The 19,054-nt window shown below is 36.6% G+C and overlaps 1 protein-coding gene across 4 annotated transcripts in view; it reads left to right on the top strand.

Moving 5' to 3' along the window:
- LOC127975938 (neuronal PAS domain-containing protein 3-like) overlaps positions 1–19,054 on the top strand; it is a 281,812-nt gene that overhangs the window by 138,748 nt on the left and 124,010 nt on the right. For all 4 annotated transcript variants that reach the window (XM_052579992.1, XM_052579991.1, XM_052579994.1 and 1 more), the window contains one exon: positions 7,691–7,773. In XM_052579992.1, the coding sequence (XP_052435952.1) occupies positions 7,691–7,773 (83 nt within the window). The remainder of the gene's footprint in view (positions 1–7,690; positions 7,774–19,054) is intronic.

The raw sequence follows: 19,054 nt of genomic DNA, 5'->3' as shown, positions 1-19,054 counted from the left end.
ACTTTTCTGCTCACCAATCCTGCATTCCTTCGTTTATTTGATCCAAGATACAGCAAAACCAGTGATATTTGTAAATATTAATACTATTAAAATAACTGTTTTTTTTTAATGCATTCCTTATATTTTATTTATTACTGTAATCAAAGCTGAGTTTTCAGCATCATTCCTCCGGTCTTCAGTGTCACATGATCCTTCAGAAATCATTCAATTATGCTGATTTGCTGTTCAAGAAATATTTTTTTATTATTATCATCAATATTTAAAACAGTTAAGTATGTATATTTTTATTTTATTTTATTTATTGAATAGAAAGATCCAAAGATCTGCATTTATCTGAAATAACATAATATACTAAACCAATTAAAAGCTTGGAGTCATTTTTTTGTGGGGGTGGGGGGTGCTTTAAATTGATCAAAAGTGATGACAAAGACATTTATAATGTTACAAAAGATTTCTATTTCAGATAAATGCTTTTCTTTTGAACCTTGTATTCATCAAAGAAACCTGAAAAAATTCTAGTCTGTTGTTTTCAATATAATAATAATAATAATAATAATAATAATAATAATAATAATACATGTTTTTTGAGCAGCAAATCAGAATATTAGAATGATGTCTGAAGGATCATGGAACTGGAGTAATCATGCTAAATATTCTGCTTTGAAATCACAGTAATACATTACATTTTAAAATATATTCAAAAAGAAAACAGTTCCAATTTAAATAGTAAAAATAATTTTACTGTGATAAACAAGTTACATCAAAAGTAATCTGAAGTAATCAGACTACATTACCTAATAAGTGTAATACAGACAATGTCACTAACTACAATTTTCGTCATGTAATTTGTAATCATCAGTGGACTACAATTTTGTATAATCTCCCCAGACTGTATATACAGTAGACATGGAATTCCATGAAATCCATTAATGAGAAATTAGTTTTTTTTGTGTTGGCGTATTTGCTATTTGAATCGGAATATGAACAGTTGTGCAGGACATTAATCATTAACAGACGCGGATTAAAAGCCACAAAACTCGTTTTTGATTTCATAGGGTCTTTTAAAAACTGTCTGCAATTGGCAGGTTTTGGAGCAGAGCTGTATAGAGAGAAAGAGAGTGAGAGAGAGCGGATGAGCGAGGCATCATTAACGCAGAATGGAGCGGCTTAAATTTTGATGATATAAATGAGGAGAAAAGATGAGCATGGATTATTGAACACATCATCATGAAAACTTAAACCAGTCAAAGACCTTAAAAAGAAACTAATTAAAACAAATGTTTCAACCTCCATCTTCACAGGCATCACTTATTCAGAGGCCTGCGTGAGGAGAGCGATCCAGCCCTGTCATTATCCCAACCACTGTAAATTATTTAATGACGTTTGGCCTGTGAAAACATTAGAGGCAGATTATGGATTGAAGGACACCGGGTGGGAAGGAAAACCAACAGGAAATTTGACTTGCGCTTCGAAATGTAGGGAAATATAGAGTGTTAGTGTTGAATTGTTTGGATAGATCAATACACACAGTGTTTTGTGACATAGAGCAGCTGACATACAGTATTAAAAAACTACATTTAAAGTTTCACCCATTTAAAAATTCAAACAGTTGTATCAGTAAGTTATTGTGTATTCTGTGCATATAGCTGCGTGAATTTAATACAATTAAATTATACATAGTAACCCTATTTTAGCATATTACTGATAAATATGCCTGAAATGCACAGTTTATTTCATTTTATGGTCATTTGGTTTCTGAATGTTTTGATTTTCAGGACCTTTTCTGAACAGCTCTTGGAAGTGTAATTCAGTTCCCCTAATGTAGACTTTGATGAAGGGTTTGGATTCAGTGAAACGCTGAACTCTAATTTCCATTTGCCCTGATTTCTCAGGATTGTGGTATTGGTTTATAATCTCGTGAATATCTTTTGCGATGAAGAGTTTCTCTCTGAAACGCAGGCTTGGGTTTCCGCCCTCCTCTTTGAGGGACGTTTGCTGCGTTCAAAGACAACCGAACAATGAAACAAGAAGAGTCTGTAATTTTCTGAATAAGTTAATGACATGCTGTGTTCTGTTCGGTCTCATGATTTCATTAACTCGCTGTGCTTTTACATGCTACTACACAAGTGCAGGAGATGTTGTGTTGTGTGTGCACGATGGGCCGTTCAGTCCTGATCGGAGATCACCTTGAGCTTTATCAATTGCGGCGTGATGGGACTCACTCCTGTCTAATGAGAGCAGACGTTGAAGCAAATGAACCAGGTGTAACATGGGAGAAATCTGACATTGCTCAGTTTAAATCAGTGTAATTAGACATGTAATTTAAAGTCACTGTGAAATCAGAAATGACCCCATGTAGTCTCCTGGTCCTACTGTGCATGATATATATGAAAGAAAATGTTTGTTTTCATCTTTCTTTAGCATGTAATAACTTACTCCACCTCTCAGCAGACTTTTTCTCTTGACTTGAATACCTTTTACTTATCTCCTTTCCTCCAAATGCTCTATTCTGGTACAGTAATATAACATTTCATGAGCACTTATTTTTTAAAGATTAAATGAAGTACTCTACTCCTTTTTATTTTATTTTACTACTAGATTTGATTCAGAACTTTAGTTTGCTTTTTAGACATGTATTATCTCAGCAATCACACTTGGATCCACATTAATAACAAACCTGAACCACCCATGATTCAACAATAATTAATAATAATTATTATATTATAATAATAAATATAATAATTGAGTCCAGTTTTGGAAAAAAACAAACCAGTTATAAGTCTAAAAACATCCTTAATATATTATCTTAATACATATCTTAATACCTTTAATCAGCTGGAAAAGTATCCGTTTCTACAAATAAAAATGACTGAATTATTCTTGATCATTAAATATTTAAATTTTAAAGTCTACTTTTAATGGTATACTGTAGGTAAATAGGAGTCTGAAAACAGTCTTAATATACAAGCAAATATAATTTAAAATTATTACATTCTAATTATGTTTAAGTATTTTTAATTCAAATGTAAGTAAATATAAATCTGAATTTAAACGACCTTAAAATAATATTACTTCTAATACTTTAATATCTTAACTGCTAATGCATCTGTTTATTTAATGGTACAATATGTAATTTTTCGCAGCTTGAGGGCACGCATTCAAAATAAACAAAGACCAGGTAGTGTAGTTGACTGAGTGTGGAATCATGGGAGTAGTGTTCTTCATCGATGCAATCCGATGGGACTCGGGAAGAAATCATGTTCATGGATGAGATAATGATTTATTAGCATAGTAGAATGAAGCAGGGTTAGGTTGAAAGCCGTCGAAGAAAAATGAGGCCGCTGAACGAGCGCGAAACACGGCTCGAAAGCAGCGGAGCTTTTATTATGCTACAGTCGACCGCTGTCGCTCCTTCCAGTCGTGTGTATGTGGGGGGAAAAGCAGCACTGTTTTATCATACTAGATGATAAAATGCTGCACTGTGCGGTCGTCACCGATCTATTAAAATGCACAACATATTAACACGTCTTTGGTGCCATGTATTTCTACAAAACAAACCCAGATATTATGACACTATGGACACGGTCCGTGTCACTAGTTAAAATTGCTTTCGAACATTCTTCGAAACATTTGGGTTAATGTAAGTACACAAGTAAGTGACGTGACATTGACATGACATTCAGCCAAGTATGGTGACCCATACTCAGAATTCGTGCTCTGGATTTAACCCATCCAAAGTGCACACACACAGAGCAGTGGGCAGCCATTTATGCTGCGGCGCCCGGGGAGCAGTTGGGGGTTCAATGCCTTGCTCAAGGGCACCTAATTCATGGTATTGCCGGCCCGAGATTCGAACCCACAACCCTAGGGTTAGGAGTCAAACTCTCTTTTAACCACCTATTTTTTATTTTATTTTCAATTTTACTTTAATGATAGACAGGGTTTCTTGTAACCCGAAAAATACTCTTTGAGTTTTATGCAAATATTTTTCACCCTCTATTTCTTGAGGAAACATGCTATTTTTTTTACTGTGAATGTAAGAATTATGTATGCAAATGACTTTATGGCTGTTATGATTGGCTAACCTCTTTGCATGTGAATTGAGTTAGTTAAACATTAGGCATTGCCTGTACTAAAAGAGTTGTGTCAAGGGACTGGTTTACTTACTGAAATTAACCTTTTTTTGACTGATATTCCCTAGTTCCTGAAAAACACATTTACAGTCCTGTTTAGATCCTTAAAGCCTCGTCTGATCGCTGCAGACTCAGTGTGGCCAGTTAACATGTGACTTAGCATTCCTTAACACATGAGTTTCTCTGGATTATGCGACTTCCCATTGTGCCGTCCACGGCTTTGACGAAGTCCGTGGTTTCAGACCGTGAGAGCATTGACAGCTTGATGAATTAGGCCTGACACTTGCCAAAATAGCCATCCTCTGTGCCAGCGCCCAGTTGAGCGTCTACACTCTGTTAATTGAATTGGCAATTTGTGTAACAGTACCTGCCCCTGAGCCTTTGGTGAAGCCAGGGACTGCCATTTAGCTCCAATAATCCAGGACTAGGGAATAAGAGGTCTAAGCTTCACCAGAAATTATTGCAGATTTAAAATGACAGTCTGATGCCTTGCTGCCAATTTCACATTCAATGCAATTTCACATTCAATGAGAAATAAATTAACAATAGCAATAATGTTGACTTATAAAAGTGAAAGTTAAATGGGCTTTCTAATAGCGCAAGCGATTTGAAACTGCCACTGCGTCGAGTAACAAATTGCATTTATTGCAGTCTTGCACCAAATGTTGTTTGTGGCATGGCGGGTATTAAAGACTAGCGTTGCATATTGAAAGTGTCAAATGGAAACAATATTGTCAAATAATAAAATGCTATTAGTCTATATCTGATGCAGACTGTCCATTTGCCTGTTCACGAATTGGTGTCAAGGATTGGAATATTGCGTTTTTGGATTTGTGATACTCTGAATGAAATCACATCAGCCTCTATGTCTTTGACAAAATCCCAGTTCTCAATACACCAATCCTGTATGTTCTTCAGTGCTGTTACTGTATTGTGCGGGACTTATTAGGGCAGCTGTGATGTATTTGCCCACATTTCCAGTGTAATATATTTGTATGCGCTCAATCTGGCGTGGCAGGGAGCTAAACTGGAGAAGATGTATTATGGAGAATCATGGCAGGACAGACATTGTGTTGCCTCCGTGCTCCCGCGAGCTCTTTATTCATATATCATTTGCGTCATGGGCAAAATGAAGCAGATTAATAGAGCATAATTCCTGAGATCAATATGCAATTATATTCATCTCTCTGGCTGCTCGGACGGCTGTGCAGAGGGATGGAGACACAGTCGCATAGTCTTGTCGTTTGACAGTAGTGAGTGTGCTTAAACCAGGGGACATTAGAGTCTTTTTAAGATTTCTTTGTTTGTTGTTATCAGTGCACTTGAAATCTGTCTGGATTCTCTCTTTTTTTACGTCAATGCAGTGAACACATGATGTTTGTGTTAACAGGTGCATTGAAGCTGTGAGGTGCGAGGGTCTCAAAATGTGACAGATTAGGCTTTAAGACTCAACCCACTTGGTGGCACTTTGTTTCAATAAGCACATCTGCAATTCATTATGAAATATTAACCGCAGAGTTTATAGTTTGAAAAGCTCCTCAAGGTCAAGGAATTTGGAGGACGTGTGGCTGATTTCCACGCGGTGGTCTTAAGTGAAGATCCTTGTGTGATGAGAGCTGTTGTCTGGAGATGTCTTCTTTTAGCACAGAGAGGAGGGTCATTTGAAACGTGTCAAGGGACCTCTTAACTTTGGTATATTCTTCATTGACTTACTTGGACTGCTGGTGTTTGGGTTCAGATGTCTGATAGAGCACATTATATGCTGTGTTCAAACAGGGTTCAGTTCAAGTTGCATTTAAAAAAATAATAATTTTATATGTTTTTTATGTATTTTGCAGTATTGTGTGGGATGTTTTTAATTAAATGAAAATGTATTTTATTTTATTTTAATTTATTTTAATTTTTTTTTTTTTTTTGCAGCATCTTCACTGCATTGTGTGAGACTTTCTTTTTAATTTAATTTATTTATTTTAATCTATTTTATTTTAGATTTTACAGCAGTTTTTACTATACTGTGTGGGACGTCTGACATTTTATTTTAATTCAATTTTATTTATGTTTTAATTTATTTTTTATTGTATATTTTATGGTGTCTTTACTGTATTGTGTAGATTAATTTAATTCAATTTTATAATTTATACTTTATACTTATATTTTATTTTATTTTTCTATGTCTTTACTGTGTTGTGCATGACATTTTCTTTTTAATTTATTTGAAATATTATTTTTGTGTATTTTACAGTTTATTTATTGTGTTGGACTTGTTTTCTTTTCTTTTCTTTCTTTCTTTTTTTTATAGGGAAAACTCTCAGTAAAAATTTGCTTACAATTAAATACGTTAACATTTGTTATGTTAAAGGTCCAACTTCAGGTTAGTTTTATTTACTTGTTGAATTCCAGTTTTATTCTTTTTTTTTTTTTCAGTGCATCAATTTTGGTATGTTTGTATTGCCAAATCTTTTCGAACCAAATTCGACATAGGACAGACTTCTGTTTGTCCCAAAAGCTCTAGTGTGTTATTAAGCTCACGTGTGTTGAGCTTCAGGCTGCGCTGATTGCATGTGCACAAATGTGTGTATAGCCCAGTATTTGATGTGCAGGTATGAGTGCATGTTTTCGGTGTGTTCCTCAGAGCGTGAGAGCTCCCTCTGCTGTGCGCTGCGATCCGCCGTGTCTTGGGACTGTTTGTGTTTCCACCCGCATTGCTACTGACCCCGGCGCTCCAGGGACAGAGCTTTCTCTCTCTCTCCTCCAGCTGCTGCTGGCCTTCCTGCTCATGTTGTGGCACGAACGTTCCTCCGGGGCAGACACAGAGCTTACCGCTGAAAGCATTACCGGAGGGGAAAAGTGTGTTTACCCAGCTTGAGACTCTCTGAAGGACATAGGCCTCTCATTTGTGTCTCGGCCCCTCTCGTGCTGCTCACCTGGGGCACGGTGTCCTCCTGTCCCCATTGCACCCTCCCCAAACGGCAAATGTTGTTTGCTGCTGGTCCTTGAGAATCCTTAATGGGCGTTCAGTGCTTTATTACATCATTAATTGCACTTAATTCAGCAACATTACCCGAACGCCTGGCTAGGCTTGGAAAATTAAGTACAGAGCACTTTGTTATAAAATTCTCTATAATGAGCTCTGGTGGGACAAGGTCTGTTAAGTTTGAAATCACCCCAGGCCATTTTTTAGCAGAGCCCGAGTCGACTTTAAAGTTGGAAACTTGGAAAAAATGCCCTGAGGGCGCTGTTCTCCGGGTGCTTTGCAGCTCAATGGATGTGGCGATATTAGTCCTGCTATAAACAGCGGGCTTTGTAGTGCTGAGCCTGACTGAATATGCAGAAGGGAGCCGTACCAAAGCTTTGATTTGCATCTGTGTATTTACAGTACCGGGGGCTTAGTATTATTGGGGTGGAAGTGTTTGTTCAACAGTTTACCGTATCTATTTAAAATCGCACAGGCAGATTTTGTATCCAAGTCGGTTCAAATTTAAAGCAGAAGCAGATGTGCGTGTGTGTGCGTGCACATGCCAACACATTGTGCTCATGCTGTGTGCTTCTCTCCGCAGCTATCGGGTCCCAACGGAGGCGGAGCCCCAGTGCTGTTGCCACGGAGATCTTTGAGCCTCACCTTGGCAGCCACATCCTGCAGGTAAGATGAGATTCCAATAGTTTCAACTGTCTGTGTTCAACTGAAACACCCCGATGTTCTTGGGTTGGGACTAACATGAGATCAACACTGGGAATAAAGATCATACTATGCATATTTTACATGCATAAATTATGTAATGCACACAGGTTTGTATGCATTTATAAATGTGTTCTAATTATTTTTTAGGCAAAGGTTTGGGTGGTGGTATATTTCTTGACAAATGTAATGATGCCTTTAAGTCATGTCAATACTCTTATTTATGAGATAACTAGATATGATCACTATGCTAATCTTAGTACATTTTCCTTGACTTCTATGTTAAGCTTGTTTCATAAAAAAAAGAAAAAAAAAAAAATAGTTAGAACTTATGAATAAGTTCTAGCAGGTGTTCCACAATGACCTGGATGAGATGTAGTAATGTGTGTGTTTAGAGATTACAGGTCTGTTGTCTCAGGACAAATGTGGCGTCTCTGAGCTGTTTAGCATGTGAGTAAATGAAGGATGACACATCCTCAGTCTATCTGTGTTTCTGGAAAGCTCAAGGGGGGTGATTTTTCTTATTTCACCTCAGAGGGGAGAAAAAAGCCTTTTTTATCCATGCTTAGCTACAGCACTGATGTGCTTTCAAATTCGTTTTAATGACACAGAACGAAAAGCGCAATTCACACCAGTCACCTGTGTCCAAAAAAGCGGATTAGGAATATTTAAATAGCGGTTCGCTGGTCCCAGGGCTGCCAGCGTTATTCCCTTACGACAGGTTAAGTGTGTGACAGCAAAGCGGAAATTTATAATTAACACCAATACCAGGCTGGAAGTCTGTCGAGGCGTGGCCTTTTCAAGGAAGGACTTGTTCCTGGCAAATTGTCCCCATTAATCTTCAGCTTAATTGATTGTGAAAAGTTTTAGGATGACATTTTAAAAAAAGCATGCTCGGCTGGTGATTGATCTGAAGAAAATGAACTAATAATGGATGCAAGGCAGTCATTAGTTGTTGAGCGCGAGGCTAATTTTAGACAGCTTAAACCGTATTTGATAGCGTTTAATAAAGAGGATGTGAGGGAAGAGCTGTTAACCAGCCTTCACCTGCGAACGGACGCTATGCATAAACACACACACACACACACACACGTTTATGTGTGCTTTTACATAGAGTTCTACTGATCACATCTCGTATCTGGTTTGGTGCTAGTTTGTTTGAATGATATTATAGTTTAGCATAAGTTCTTCATTCTGATTGGTTGATACTGGTTTCTCATCAGTTCAATTTGAAGTGTGAATTAGTTTGTTAATAACATTTTCACATCACTTCAGTGTATTCTTTCTAAACTAGAATACTATTTATAGAATAACTATTTTCTTAAAAAAAAAATTTCTTAGTGTGCGAAACATTTTAAAACTATACCTAAGAACCTTTTTATGGAATTGAAAGGTTTTATGGATGGATGTTAAAGGTTCTTCATGGATCCATAAATACCAATAACTTTTATTTTTAAGAGTTGAGAAAAGGAATTATTAATGACAAAGTAAAGACATTATATGCTATTACTGTATATTGCTATTAAGATTTTGTATTTTTTATAGCTTTTTTTTTTTTTTAGTAACTCTCTCTGCTTTTAAATAGATTTTACTTCAAAGTAAGTATGGTCACATTAGCTAAATTTCAGCTATTCCTATTAAAATGACTGCATTTTTGCAGAGTGCCAGTGAATGTGATCTTTTTGCTGCATCCAAAACCACAAGGGTTGGGAATTAAGACAATTAAGTCTCACCTGACATAGCCCTAATACTGTTTCCCACCTTAAATTGATTTGCATCCATAAATGCTTCAAATAATGGAAGTGAAAGTTGTTGCAAATGCATTTTTTCGTCAATTCTATTTAAGATAAAGTTAACATGAAACATAACTGCACAGTATGTGTAGTGGAAATATTCTGAAAGTAAGATTTTTTGTCTATTTGTGTAGTTTCATTTGCTGTTGTGTGACGTAGCTGACCCAGTAACCAGATTTCAGCACAGAAGACCCTCCGTGCCTCTTTGTTTGTGCACAAATAAGCTTGAACACATTGAACTCCGAGTTTTGTCAACCCAGATAATCAATTAGCTGCTTAATATGCATGTCTGTGTGAAGACAGCTGTTTGTGGTGCTCTACTTTCTCACTACTATATAATGGCATTGCACAATAATATCAATAGTGTCTCCTTTGCCACAACTTACAAACAAAATTAGTGTATTTTTTTCAAAAAGGCCTGTTTCTGGTCCAATACACACAGGTAAATATCAGAACAGAGGAGATTTACTTTGCAAGATTTCCTACAACAGTAAATAAATAGTTACTGTGCCTTTAAGACTTTTCTTTCTGTGTTTCAGCACCCTACTCTTCCTCCAGTAGCATCTCTGTTGGCCCGAGGGTGTCAGCTCCGGGCCACAGAAATGACCGTTATGTCCACTCCCACAGTGCATTGTCATTTGCGTGGGCAGCGGGCCGGATTGATTCTGACAGCAGCGCTAGGTCATTAGCGGAGAGCTCAGAAGTCCTCTGTCAAAGTGCTCCACGCTTCCGCCTGGCTAAATAATAGCATTTATATCACCCAGATCATGCTTAGCAAGAGATGAATTATAGATGCAGGGTTTGGTTTTAAGGCAGCTGAGAGCTTAGCTGCCTGTGAAGGGCAAAAGCAGTGTATGGTCACAGACACGCAGGACTGAGACACTGAACCTTTGTCCGTTCTTTTTGAGAGATAAGACTCATCAGTGAATCAGCCATGAGTTAATGGATAGTTTACAAAGCCACTAAATGTTTATGATCATGCATGTTTTGGAAGCCTGACCTTGACTGCCATGCGTTAAAAGCATCAGAGAGAAAGAAAAAGAGTGCGTTTTTATCATGCCAGACAGTTTTGCTCTGTGAAAAAAAAATACATTAATTAAAAATTCATTTATTAGAAAGCAAGTGTCCACAGAAATAATTTGAACACTCGAGTCATACTAAAATGTGTGAATATCATTGCATAAGATAACAAAATATTAAAGTCAGTGTTGTCTGCAAGCATATGATACTGCACTCCCTTTTACTGAGCCATTTTACGTTTAGGCTACATTTAATTAACTGATTGCTAATTTTATTAACTGGATGAAGTAAGTTGTCCTCAAGTTCACTTTACAAACACAAAGTGGACTTTTTAATCCATTATTTATGACCTAACAAACTTATTTTGTGAACAGTTTTGCTTCTATGCTGTTTTTTTCATGTAAATTCCACTTGTTTTGATATTTATTTTGCTATCTAATGCAGTGAGTTATTAATGCATGCAAAGTTTGTCCTTACAGTAAGTAGCCTATTTGTGAACACTGTTGGGAACGTTACCTTAAAAAAGTAATTAGTTAGTAACTGAATTACTCTATAATAAAAGTAACTCGTTACCAGGGAAAGTAACTATTTGCGTTACTGTAAAAAAAAAAAAAAAAAAAAAAAAAAGTTGCTCTATGTAAAATAATTTTTCATCGGATTGCTCCTGACTCGCCATCTCTGCTGCTGCTGCTGCGAATCTCGTGTGCGTGCATGCGTGTGTGTGTGTGTCTGGCTCTGATTGGCTACAATTCTGGCCTGTGGCGCGTATTTGTGTTGTTATGAATTAATTTAATGCATTAATTATTTTATTGTCATTTTCTACTATCTTTAGATAAAAAGCCCCCAAAAAATTAAAATCAAGCAATAATTTACCGTACGTGAGTGCCTCAGCAAACCTTGAAGAGGGCTTTAATGTGGCTTAAAATTATTTAAAAGAATACAAAACATCAATTAAATTAGCTAAAAAAAAAAGAAAAAAAAGCAAGATATGAAATTGTCCCCCTCAACAATCCTGATTACCACAGTCTTGGGAAACCAATTTCTAAACCTAGAAAACATTTAATAAAAAAAAAAAAGCACTATATATTTCATCAAATCCTTGTTGAGGATTTGTAAAATCTTAAAATGCCATAAAATATGTATTTTATTAGACATTAAGTGATTTTTTATTATTATTATTATTGTTATCCTTTACCATTATCCAGTGAATCACAAACAACAGTCAAAGTCATGGGGCATTTGAATATTGTTGTGGACTATGGAAGGCCGTAGGGTCCAAAAAGGTTTGGAACTGTTGGCCTACATGGAATATGCTTTTATTGCATTTTCTGTGCTGGTTTTGGTAAGGAATATATTTAAACTTCAACTATAAACCTATTAGTATGATAGCATAATTAAATGTGTGAAAACATTTAATAAACAACCACAAAACAGTTGGAAGAACGGCCAGTTCTGTGAGTATCTGTGGAGATCACTTTTGGGCATCTGACATTTTTGCATTCATAACAGGGATGTGCCAGACAGCATGTCAGAAACTTTCTGATCTTCTCTGAACAAATTAACAGCGCTGTTGTTTATTGCTTATCGGTGGTTTTTGATGTGTTTTAGTGATAAAGGATGAAGAGTGTTCAGCGACGCTGATCGACAGGGAGCCTTAATTACTGCCTGCGTCTGTGTGTGTGTGTGTGTGTGCGCGTGCACCTGTGGCGAGCAACGGGGTGACAGGACACCAAACGCCTCTTAATGTGTCTCGCAGCTTCAAGTTCTAGCACTCAATCTATCATCAACTCCTTGTTTACTTTCTTCTCTTTCGTTCTCTTGTTGTTTGTTTTGTAGTGTCGTCTTTGTTGTTTTTGGCTTGTTTGTGATAATAGGGCTTGGAATAAAAAAGAGAAGAGTGAAAAAAAAAAACACAGAGACTTTGAAAACCCTTCGATCCTCACACCGGAGGAAAGCGCAAAGACGACGGCTTTAGAAATGACAGCTGTTTACATTTGCATAACATCAAGGCGGAGCGAGGCAGTGTCTTTGAGCCCGTCTGTGTGCAGCTGTCACCGGCTGTAATCGCAGGTTGATTCGCGGTTCGCAGGAATCGCCATCACGCTTCTCTGGCTCTTCAGTGAGATCAGGAAGAAGGTGACAGACCAGGAAAATAAGACGCAGGCGGGTGTTCTTCACCTCAAAGCGTTTTATCCCCGAGACGTCAAGATCCTCTCGTTCATGCAGATGGTTTTAGGGACGTCAGACCCCGGTCTGAGAGCTATACATCCATTTTGACTTTGATGGGTCCTTAGTTCTAGAGGTCAAAGGGATACTTCACCAAAAAAATTAAATAGCTGTCATCACTAACTTACCTTTCATGTTGTCTTTGAACAAAAAAAAGAGATTATAAAGTAATTAAATGGTAAATATTTGTATTTATTTATTTTGCTGCTGCTGCTACTACTGAATAATAATTATACATAAGCTGGCTTCATATGACTTTTATTAATTTATTTAAATATTTTAGAATAACAGTATCAATAATAATAAATAAATATATAAATCAATCTAGACCAAAAATTCACAGGGTTTTGTTATTAATGTTTATAAATATTATCTGTTGATAATTATACTTTTTAGTCTAAGCCACATGTTAAGATTAATAAATTAATAATTAAATTAATTTGTTAATTTATGTATTGTTTAAAAAAAATAGAAAGAAAGAAAAAGGTAAACACACATCATCTTTTTTCTACTTTTATAACCATATTTACATTTACAACAGCCCCAGTCACAATGTGCATTCACTTTATGCAAAATAACAGAATACAATTTCTTCAAAATATCTGTTTTTGTATTGTATGGGAGAAAGAAAATTATAAGTGTTAGAAGGACATGAGGGCGAGGAAATAATAACTAAATGTATTTTTTTTTCAAGCCTAGCTGTGTTTGTTTGTAAAGGAATGGGTTGTGTTCTTGCACTTTTCTCTTAACGTTATTATGCACAAAAATAACTTTTCTTAACAAGCTCACCATTATGCAGAAAACGTTGCCCATGAGCATACTTAACACATTACAGAGCAACATCTAAATATTCCTGTGATAACTCTTTAATGTAGGGTAATAATCACCCTTGATTCATTATGTATAACTCATTATTTTGTTTAGGAACATGATCTTTTATTTGTACTTTTTTTTTAAAGACTTCATGATATGTTGGTGTCTCTTTTTTCCTCTCTTTTTTCACTGGTTTTTGTTTTTACTATCAATAAGGTAAAATATGTAAGTCAGGTTACTTTGAAAATTAATAGCACCCCTCTCCTCCAAAACCCGGATGATTTGATCCACCATTCATGTTCATATGTAGTACTTAAGTTAAAGGGTTTGTTCAAATCCCCAACTCTGAGTACGAGCAGTAGTGATATTATTTTATTTTCTGCCCTTTATTTAGCTGGTCTTTGTTGGCTTCAGTTTTATCTAGTCTATCTCCATCTCTATTAGTCCAGGTCTGTCTTGCATTCACAGCACATAGATTTGTAAAAGCGAGGCAGACGTGTTTTGTGTGATGTCCATCACGGAGCGCTTGAGATCACAGTGTGAGCGCGTCTGAGGTCAGTGCTTTCTGCTTTTAGCTCTTTTATTTACATCAGCTGTCGGTAGATCTCCATAGCTTTCCCTTCATTCACTAATTTGCTGTTGAAAGCAAACATGTCAGAGCCCTTCTTGTTTTGGTTCACTTGCTTGCATAACATAATGCGAACAGCATTTACATATCCATAAACACAAACACACACGCACACACACACACACACACACACACACACTCAGCTCAATCTCATCTCATGTGTTGGATGGCTTCTTGACAGATCATCCATTCTACTGCCGTCTAACACGACGGATGAGTTTTCACACTCTTCCCATCCAGATTTCTCACAGTTTCTCTCTTTCTTTCTCTCGGTGTTGTTGGTGTATTAGCCACATGCTGCTACCTGCTCCCTCCTCAAGCCCACGCTTTATTGCATGTCACCTCATTTGCTGGATGCTGTACAGGTTGGACAGAGGAGATGTGATCTAGAGATGAGCTCAGACTGTTGTATGTTTGCTGTGAGACTAAGGCTCTATTTGGAAACATAGCGATATAGACAGCTGCCAATATAGTCTGTCTAAGGCAGTGCCCTAGCTGAAATGGAACCTCATAAATGAATCATTTAGGGCACTCTACATGTATGTACAACTTTGAGACCCCACTTAAAGGTACAGGTTGTAGGACCTGCCACGAGAGGGCGCACTACCAAAACAACAACAATCACGTGGTTTAATGACAGAAAGAAGGAGCGTGGAATGATGGGATGTGTTGTCTTCTATCCTACCGCTTACACCCATCAATCAGACGGAAAAATAAATCATTGATTTAATGGATGAAGTAAAGTTTTATAAATGTTGTGTTTGATGTCATAATTTTCAAACACAAGTTCAACGATTTGCGAGAGTAGATTACATACAAAGTCAATGCAAAGACGCGATAAGACTATGGATCAGATGTGTCCTCGCGTGGCTCTAGAGATGCGATGCCCCGCGTTTGCCGTAAATGCCCCATAATACTCATCTTTTTGATCATTATAATAGCATACGTTTTCTGTAAAGATACAAATCAAAACAACTCACCTGTCGATAAAACACAAGCGAGATTGGCATCTCTGTCTAGTTGAGGTTTGTCGCGAAGCTCTCTCCATCTAGAAAATGCAACACCGATATTGATCCTCACTCTTTCTCTCCTCTTGTCCCAAACTCTTCTTCGGTCATTTGGTTGGCCCATACACTTACGTTTACAGGAGCTGTCCTTGTCGGCAGAACCAGCAGTAGACGGTAAGCAGTAATTATGTTCCATAAATAAGTAACAATCCACCATAAAACGTGCAAGAAGAATTAAACAAGGAACTGCTTGAAGCAAGCTAGTGGTTTGCTGGACGCTAAACACTACTTCCGCATTTGTCCACGACACTGTTGTCATGTGGTTTCTACGTCAGTAAAGGCGTTAGATAACAAAGGGTAACTGACGTCATTGACAGGCGACTGCACTGCCCCGTGTCACTGTTTAGAATGGGAATTTTCTCATGATTTACAAGTAGTTGAAAACATTAGAGATATTGTTAGTAATCAGCTTGACAAAATATATAACACTAGCATAGTGCTTTTTGGATATTTTACTGCAAATATCTTACAAATTGTACTTTTAAGTCGACTTCCTCATCTTCATCCTGGTTTGTGTGTGTCATCGTCGAATGCAAGACTTAGAATGCAGAAGCAATGGGTATACTGTAAATGATAAGAGACATTCCCTGCTTTTTATATGTGAAGAATGAATGCAACAGGACACAGCTGAACACGTAGAAAGGCCTGTGAGGCAACTGTTCCAATACTTCTGCTCACAACTCTAAAAGTGCTGATCTTCTTAGCTGGTAAAACATCTTTGTGTTGAATCACCCAATAATAAAATGTGGCATTCTGTAGTTTTGTCTCATATTCATCTTTTAATCATATTTACAGATTTCTTGACTCCAGAGCAAACAGACTTTTTATCAGTCTTTACTGTTCCAGTACTTATGGAGGGCACTGTAGATATATACACTATTTTGAGTAGCAAGATTATTTCATTTTATGAAGCCTACAATGTTAACATACAATGCTTTTTAAATTCTAATGTCTTATACCTGAGAGTTGTTTGTTGGCTCTTGTAAATACTTTAAAATAATGAAAAAAAAAATTATTACAATTTCTAAATGGCATAATGCATAAAAAATGCATGATCAACACCAAATTTCTTTTTTTAAGCAGTACATCTAGAAAAGAGAAAAGTATGTCTGTAACCCCTTTAGCCATGAGTATTTTTTTTTTTTTCAAAAGTTAAATTTTTGTGTTTGTTGTTTCGTTTTTTTCTTACTGTATCTGTATCTTACTGTTACTGTTTTATAAGGTGTGATTTATATATACAGTTTGTTTATATATATATGAATGTGTATTTAAAAGCACTTTATAGTTCATTCCATATGCAAACTCCATAGAATGTCCTGCTACAGTACTCTATTACAGCGTGTATACAGTATTTGTATTGTGTGTTTAAGTCTGTGCAGGTGAGAAATGGCAGTCAGCAGGAGCAGCTTGCGCTAGTGTGTGTGTGTGTGTGTGTGTCTGCAGGTGGCAGCTGTGTACAGGTGTGTTTGAGTCCTCCTGTCACTGGATGGCAGGTGTTTTCCGGCCACAGGTAGATCGTGAGCACATGTGGCAGGTGGAACAGATACTCTCAGTTAACGGTGAGCGGGTGACGACCGGACACGATCCACCCTCGAGACCCTTGCACGGACCGGGAGTCTTTGCGATTGGGCGGTAATGTCAAATACTTGGGTACAGAATGCCGTAACACGCCTATACATGCTAATGTGCTTTCAGAGCGCATGCTAATGTACGAACGGTGTAGTCTGCATTCGGCAGCCCTTTAGTTTCAGCTCAGACTCTGTCAATAAAACCTGACCGAAGGATCTTGGTGGGGAAAAAAGGTCAGTGGGCAGCGCAAAGTGGGGAATTTTGATGATCCAGCCTCTGGTTCCTGCACATCCCTTCTGGTTCATTAGCAGTGGGAATTTGGACAGGGAGAAGGTGGAGGGGGATAGATCCACCCTTATTACTTATGCAGTCAATAGCAAGGCTTGTCTGCATTCATAATTGTTTGATTTTATAGGCCAGTCTTTAAACAAACATTGTCTATGGTAATGCCCTGCCCTGATGGATGGGAGAGGTTTTGTCTGTGAATATCATTTGGATAATTAAAAATGACAGACCAAATCGCCCGCTGTCTTGACCCTCACTTTGTCTCCCGAGTGATGCCGGTGAGATGCTGATTGCTGTCAATCACGGGTCTGCGGAGGATTGGGGAACGCGGGCAGCCGTGAACCCTGACCCACACTGTTGATCTGAAATAGATAACAACCTTGAAATACCTGCAGAATTTCAACAGGCACAGGGCACTTTCCCCAAAAGAGACACTTCCTCTACACGCACTGTCTGTTCCTCTCTGACTTTGCTCGGGTTAGGAACCGAGAACCGCGTCTTATTCCAGGCCGAAACACTGAAACTGAATGTCTGTATTTTGGGGGGTAATCAATATACAATTGCTGTCCTCTTAGTAAAATTTCTCATTTTAATTTCACATTTTTTAGTTATTTGAATGTGTTGTGCTAAAATTAAATAAATAAATATAAATGGCAAAAATGCACAACAAATTTGTTAAGACTTGATGAAAACAGAAAACATAAAAACAAAATCTAATTAATATAGAAAAAAAACTATTATATATATTGAGTGATAGCATATGAAAATGATGATTTTACTGAAAATAAAAAATACATTTTATGTAAACTTTATGGACTACAGTATACTAAAATAACAAAAACTAAAACAGAAATAAAAAAGTCAAACTATATAGACATTTGAGAAAAAAAATAAAATGACAAAACACAACAAAATGACTAAACATCTATAAAGAAATTAGGAAAGAAAATGACAAAACAAAATAACTACAACCTTTAACTTAATTTAAAATGAAAAAAGAAAATATATAAATGAAAACAAAGGTAAAATATTGATAACATTTATATTATTATCTCAGTGAAACTGTATGATAAATATTTGTTACTTGAAATAAAATATACTTTAATTGAAATAAAATATTTTTTAAAAAATCAACATTATTTTTTAGTTAATTGCCAAGGCACCTTTTCTCGTTTTCTAAATCAAATAACTAAAAAAAAAAAAAAAGAATAATGCATTACAGAAACACAACAACACAACACTTAATTATATAATGTTATAAAATGTTATAAAATTATAACATTAAAACTATTAAAGCATTAATAAAAACTAAAAGTGATATCAAAATAACACTTCATTCTTACTCATTCTCCCTCATTTTTAGTTGACTTGCCACAATAAACTGGAATATAATTAATTTAACATTGAAAAATGACACACTTCACCATTTAGGACCAATTATTAATCAAGTACCAAAATAACTGATAAAGGAGAATCATTAAAGAATTGGAACCGTAGTACAACTGGATTTTTTATGATCCCCATTCCTGTGCGAGTTCTTTTTCCTCCTCTTTCACACAGAAAAAAATTAAAACATCAATCCGTTGGCCTCCTACATTGTTTTAGGACACAGCGTGTTTTCTTTTGTCCTGTCTTTTATTCTGCTCTCTACATCTCTTTCTTTAGCTTTTTTTTGTTAATCCCTCATTTCCTCCTTCCTTTCACTTTTCAGCACACAAGTTCCTGCGGTCTACCACTTACTTTTATATGATAATTTCCAGTTGTTTTCTTCTGCCAACGCGGTGTCTTTCTCTCGTCGCTGTGGTGTGGGTGTTTAAGTGGTTTAATTAGAACAGAACAGAGGA

The sequence above is a fragment of the Carassius gibelio genome, chromosome B17 (assembly GCF_023724105.1).
Source record: "Carassius gibelio isolate Cgi1373 ecotype wild population from Czech Republic chromosome B17, carGib1.2-hapl.c, whole genome shotgun sequence".
NCBI lineage: Eukaryota > Metazoa > Chordata > Actinopteri > Cypriniformes > Cyprinidae > Carassius > Carassius gibelio.
The sequence above is the reverse complement of the archived record's forward strand: the minus strand, read 5'-3'. Positions and strand labels throughout refer to the sequence as shown.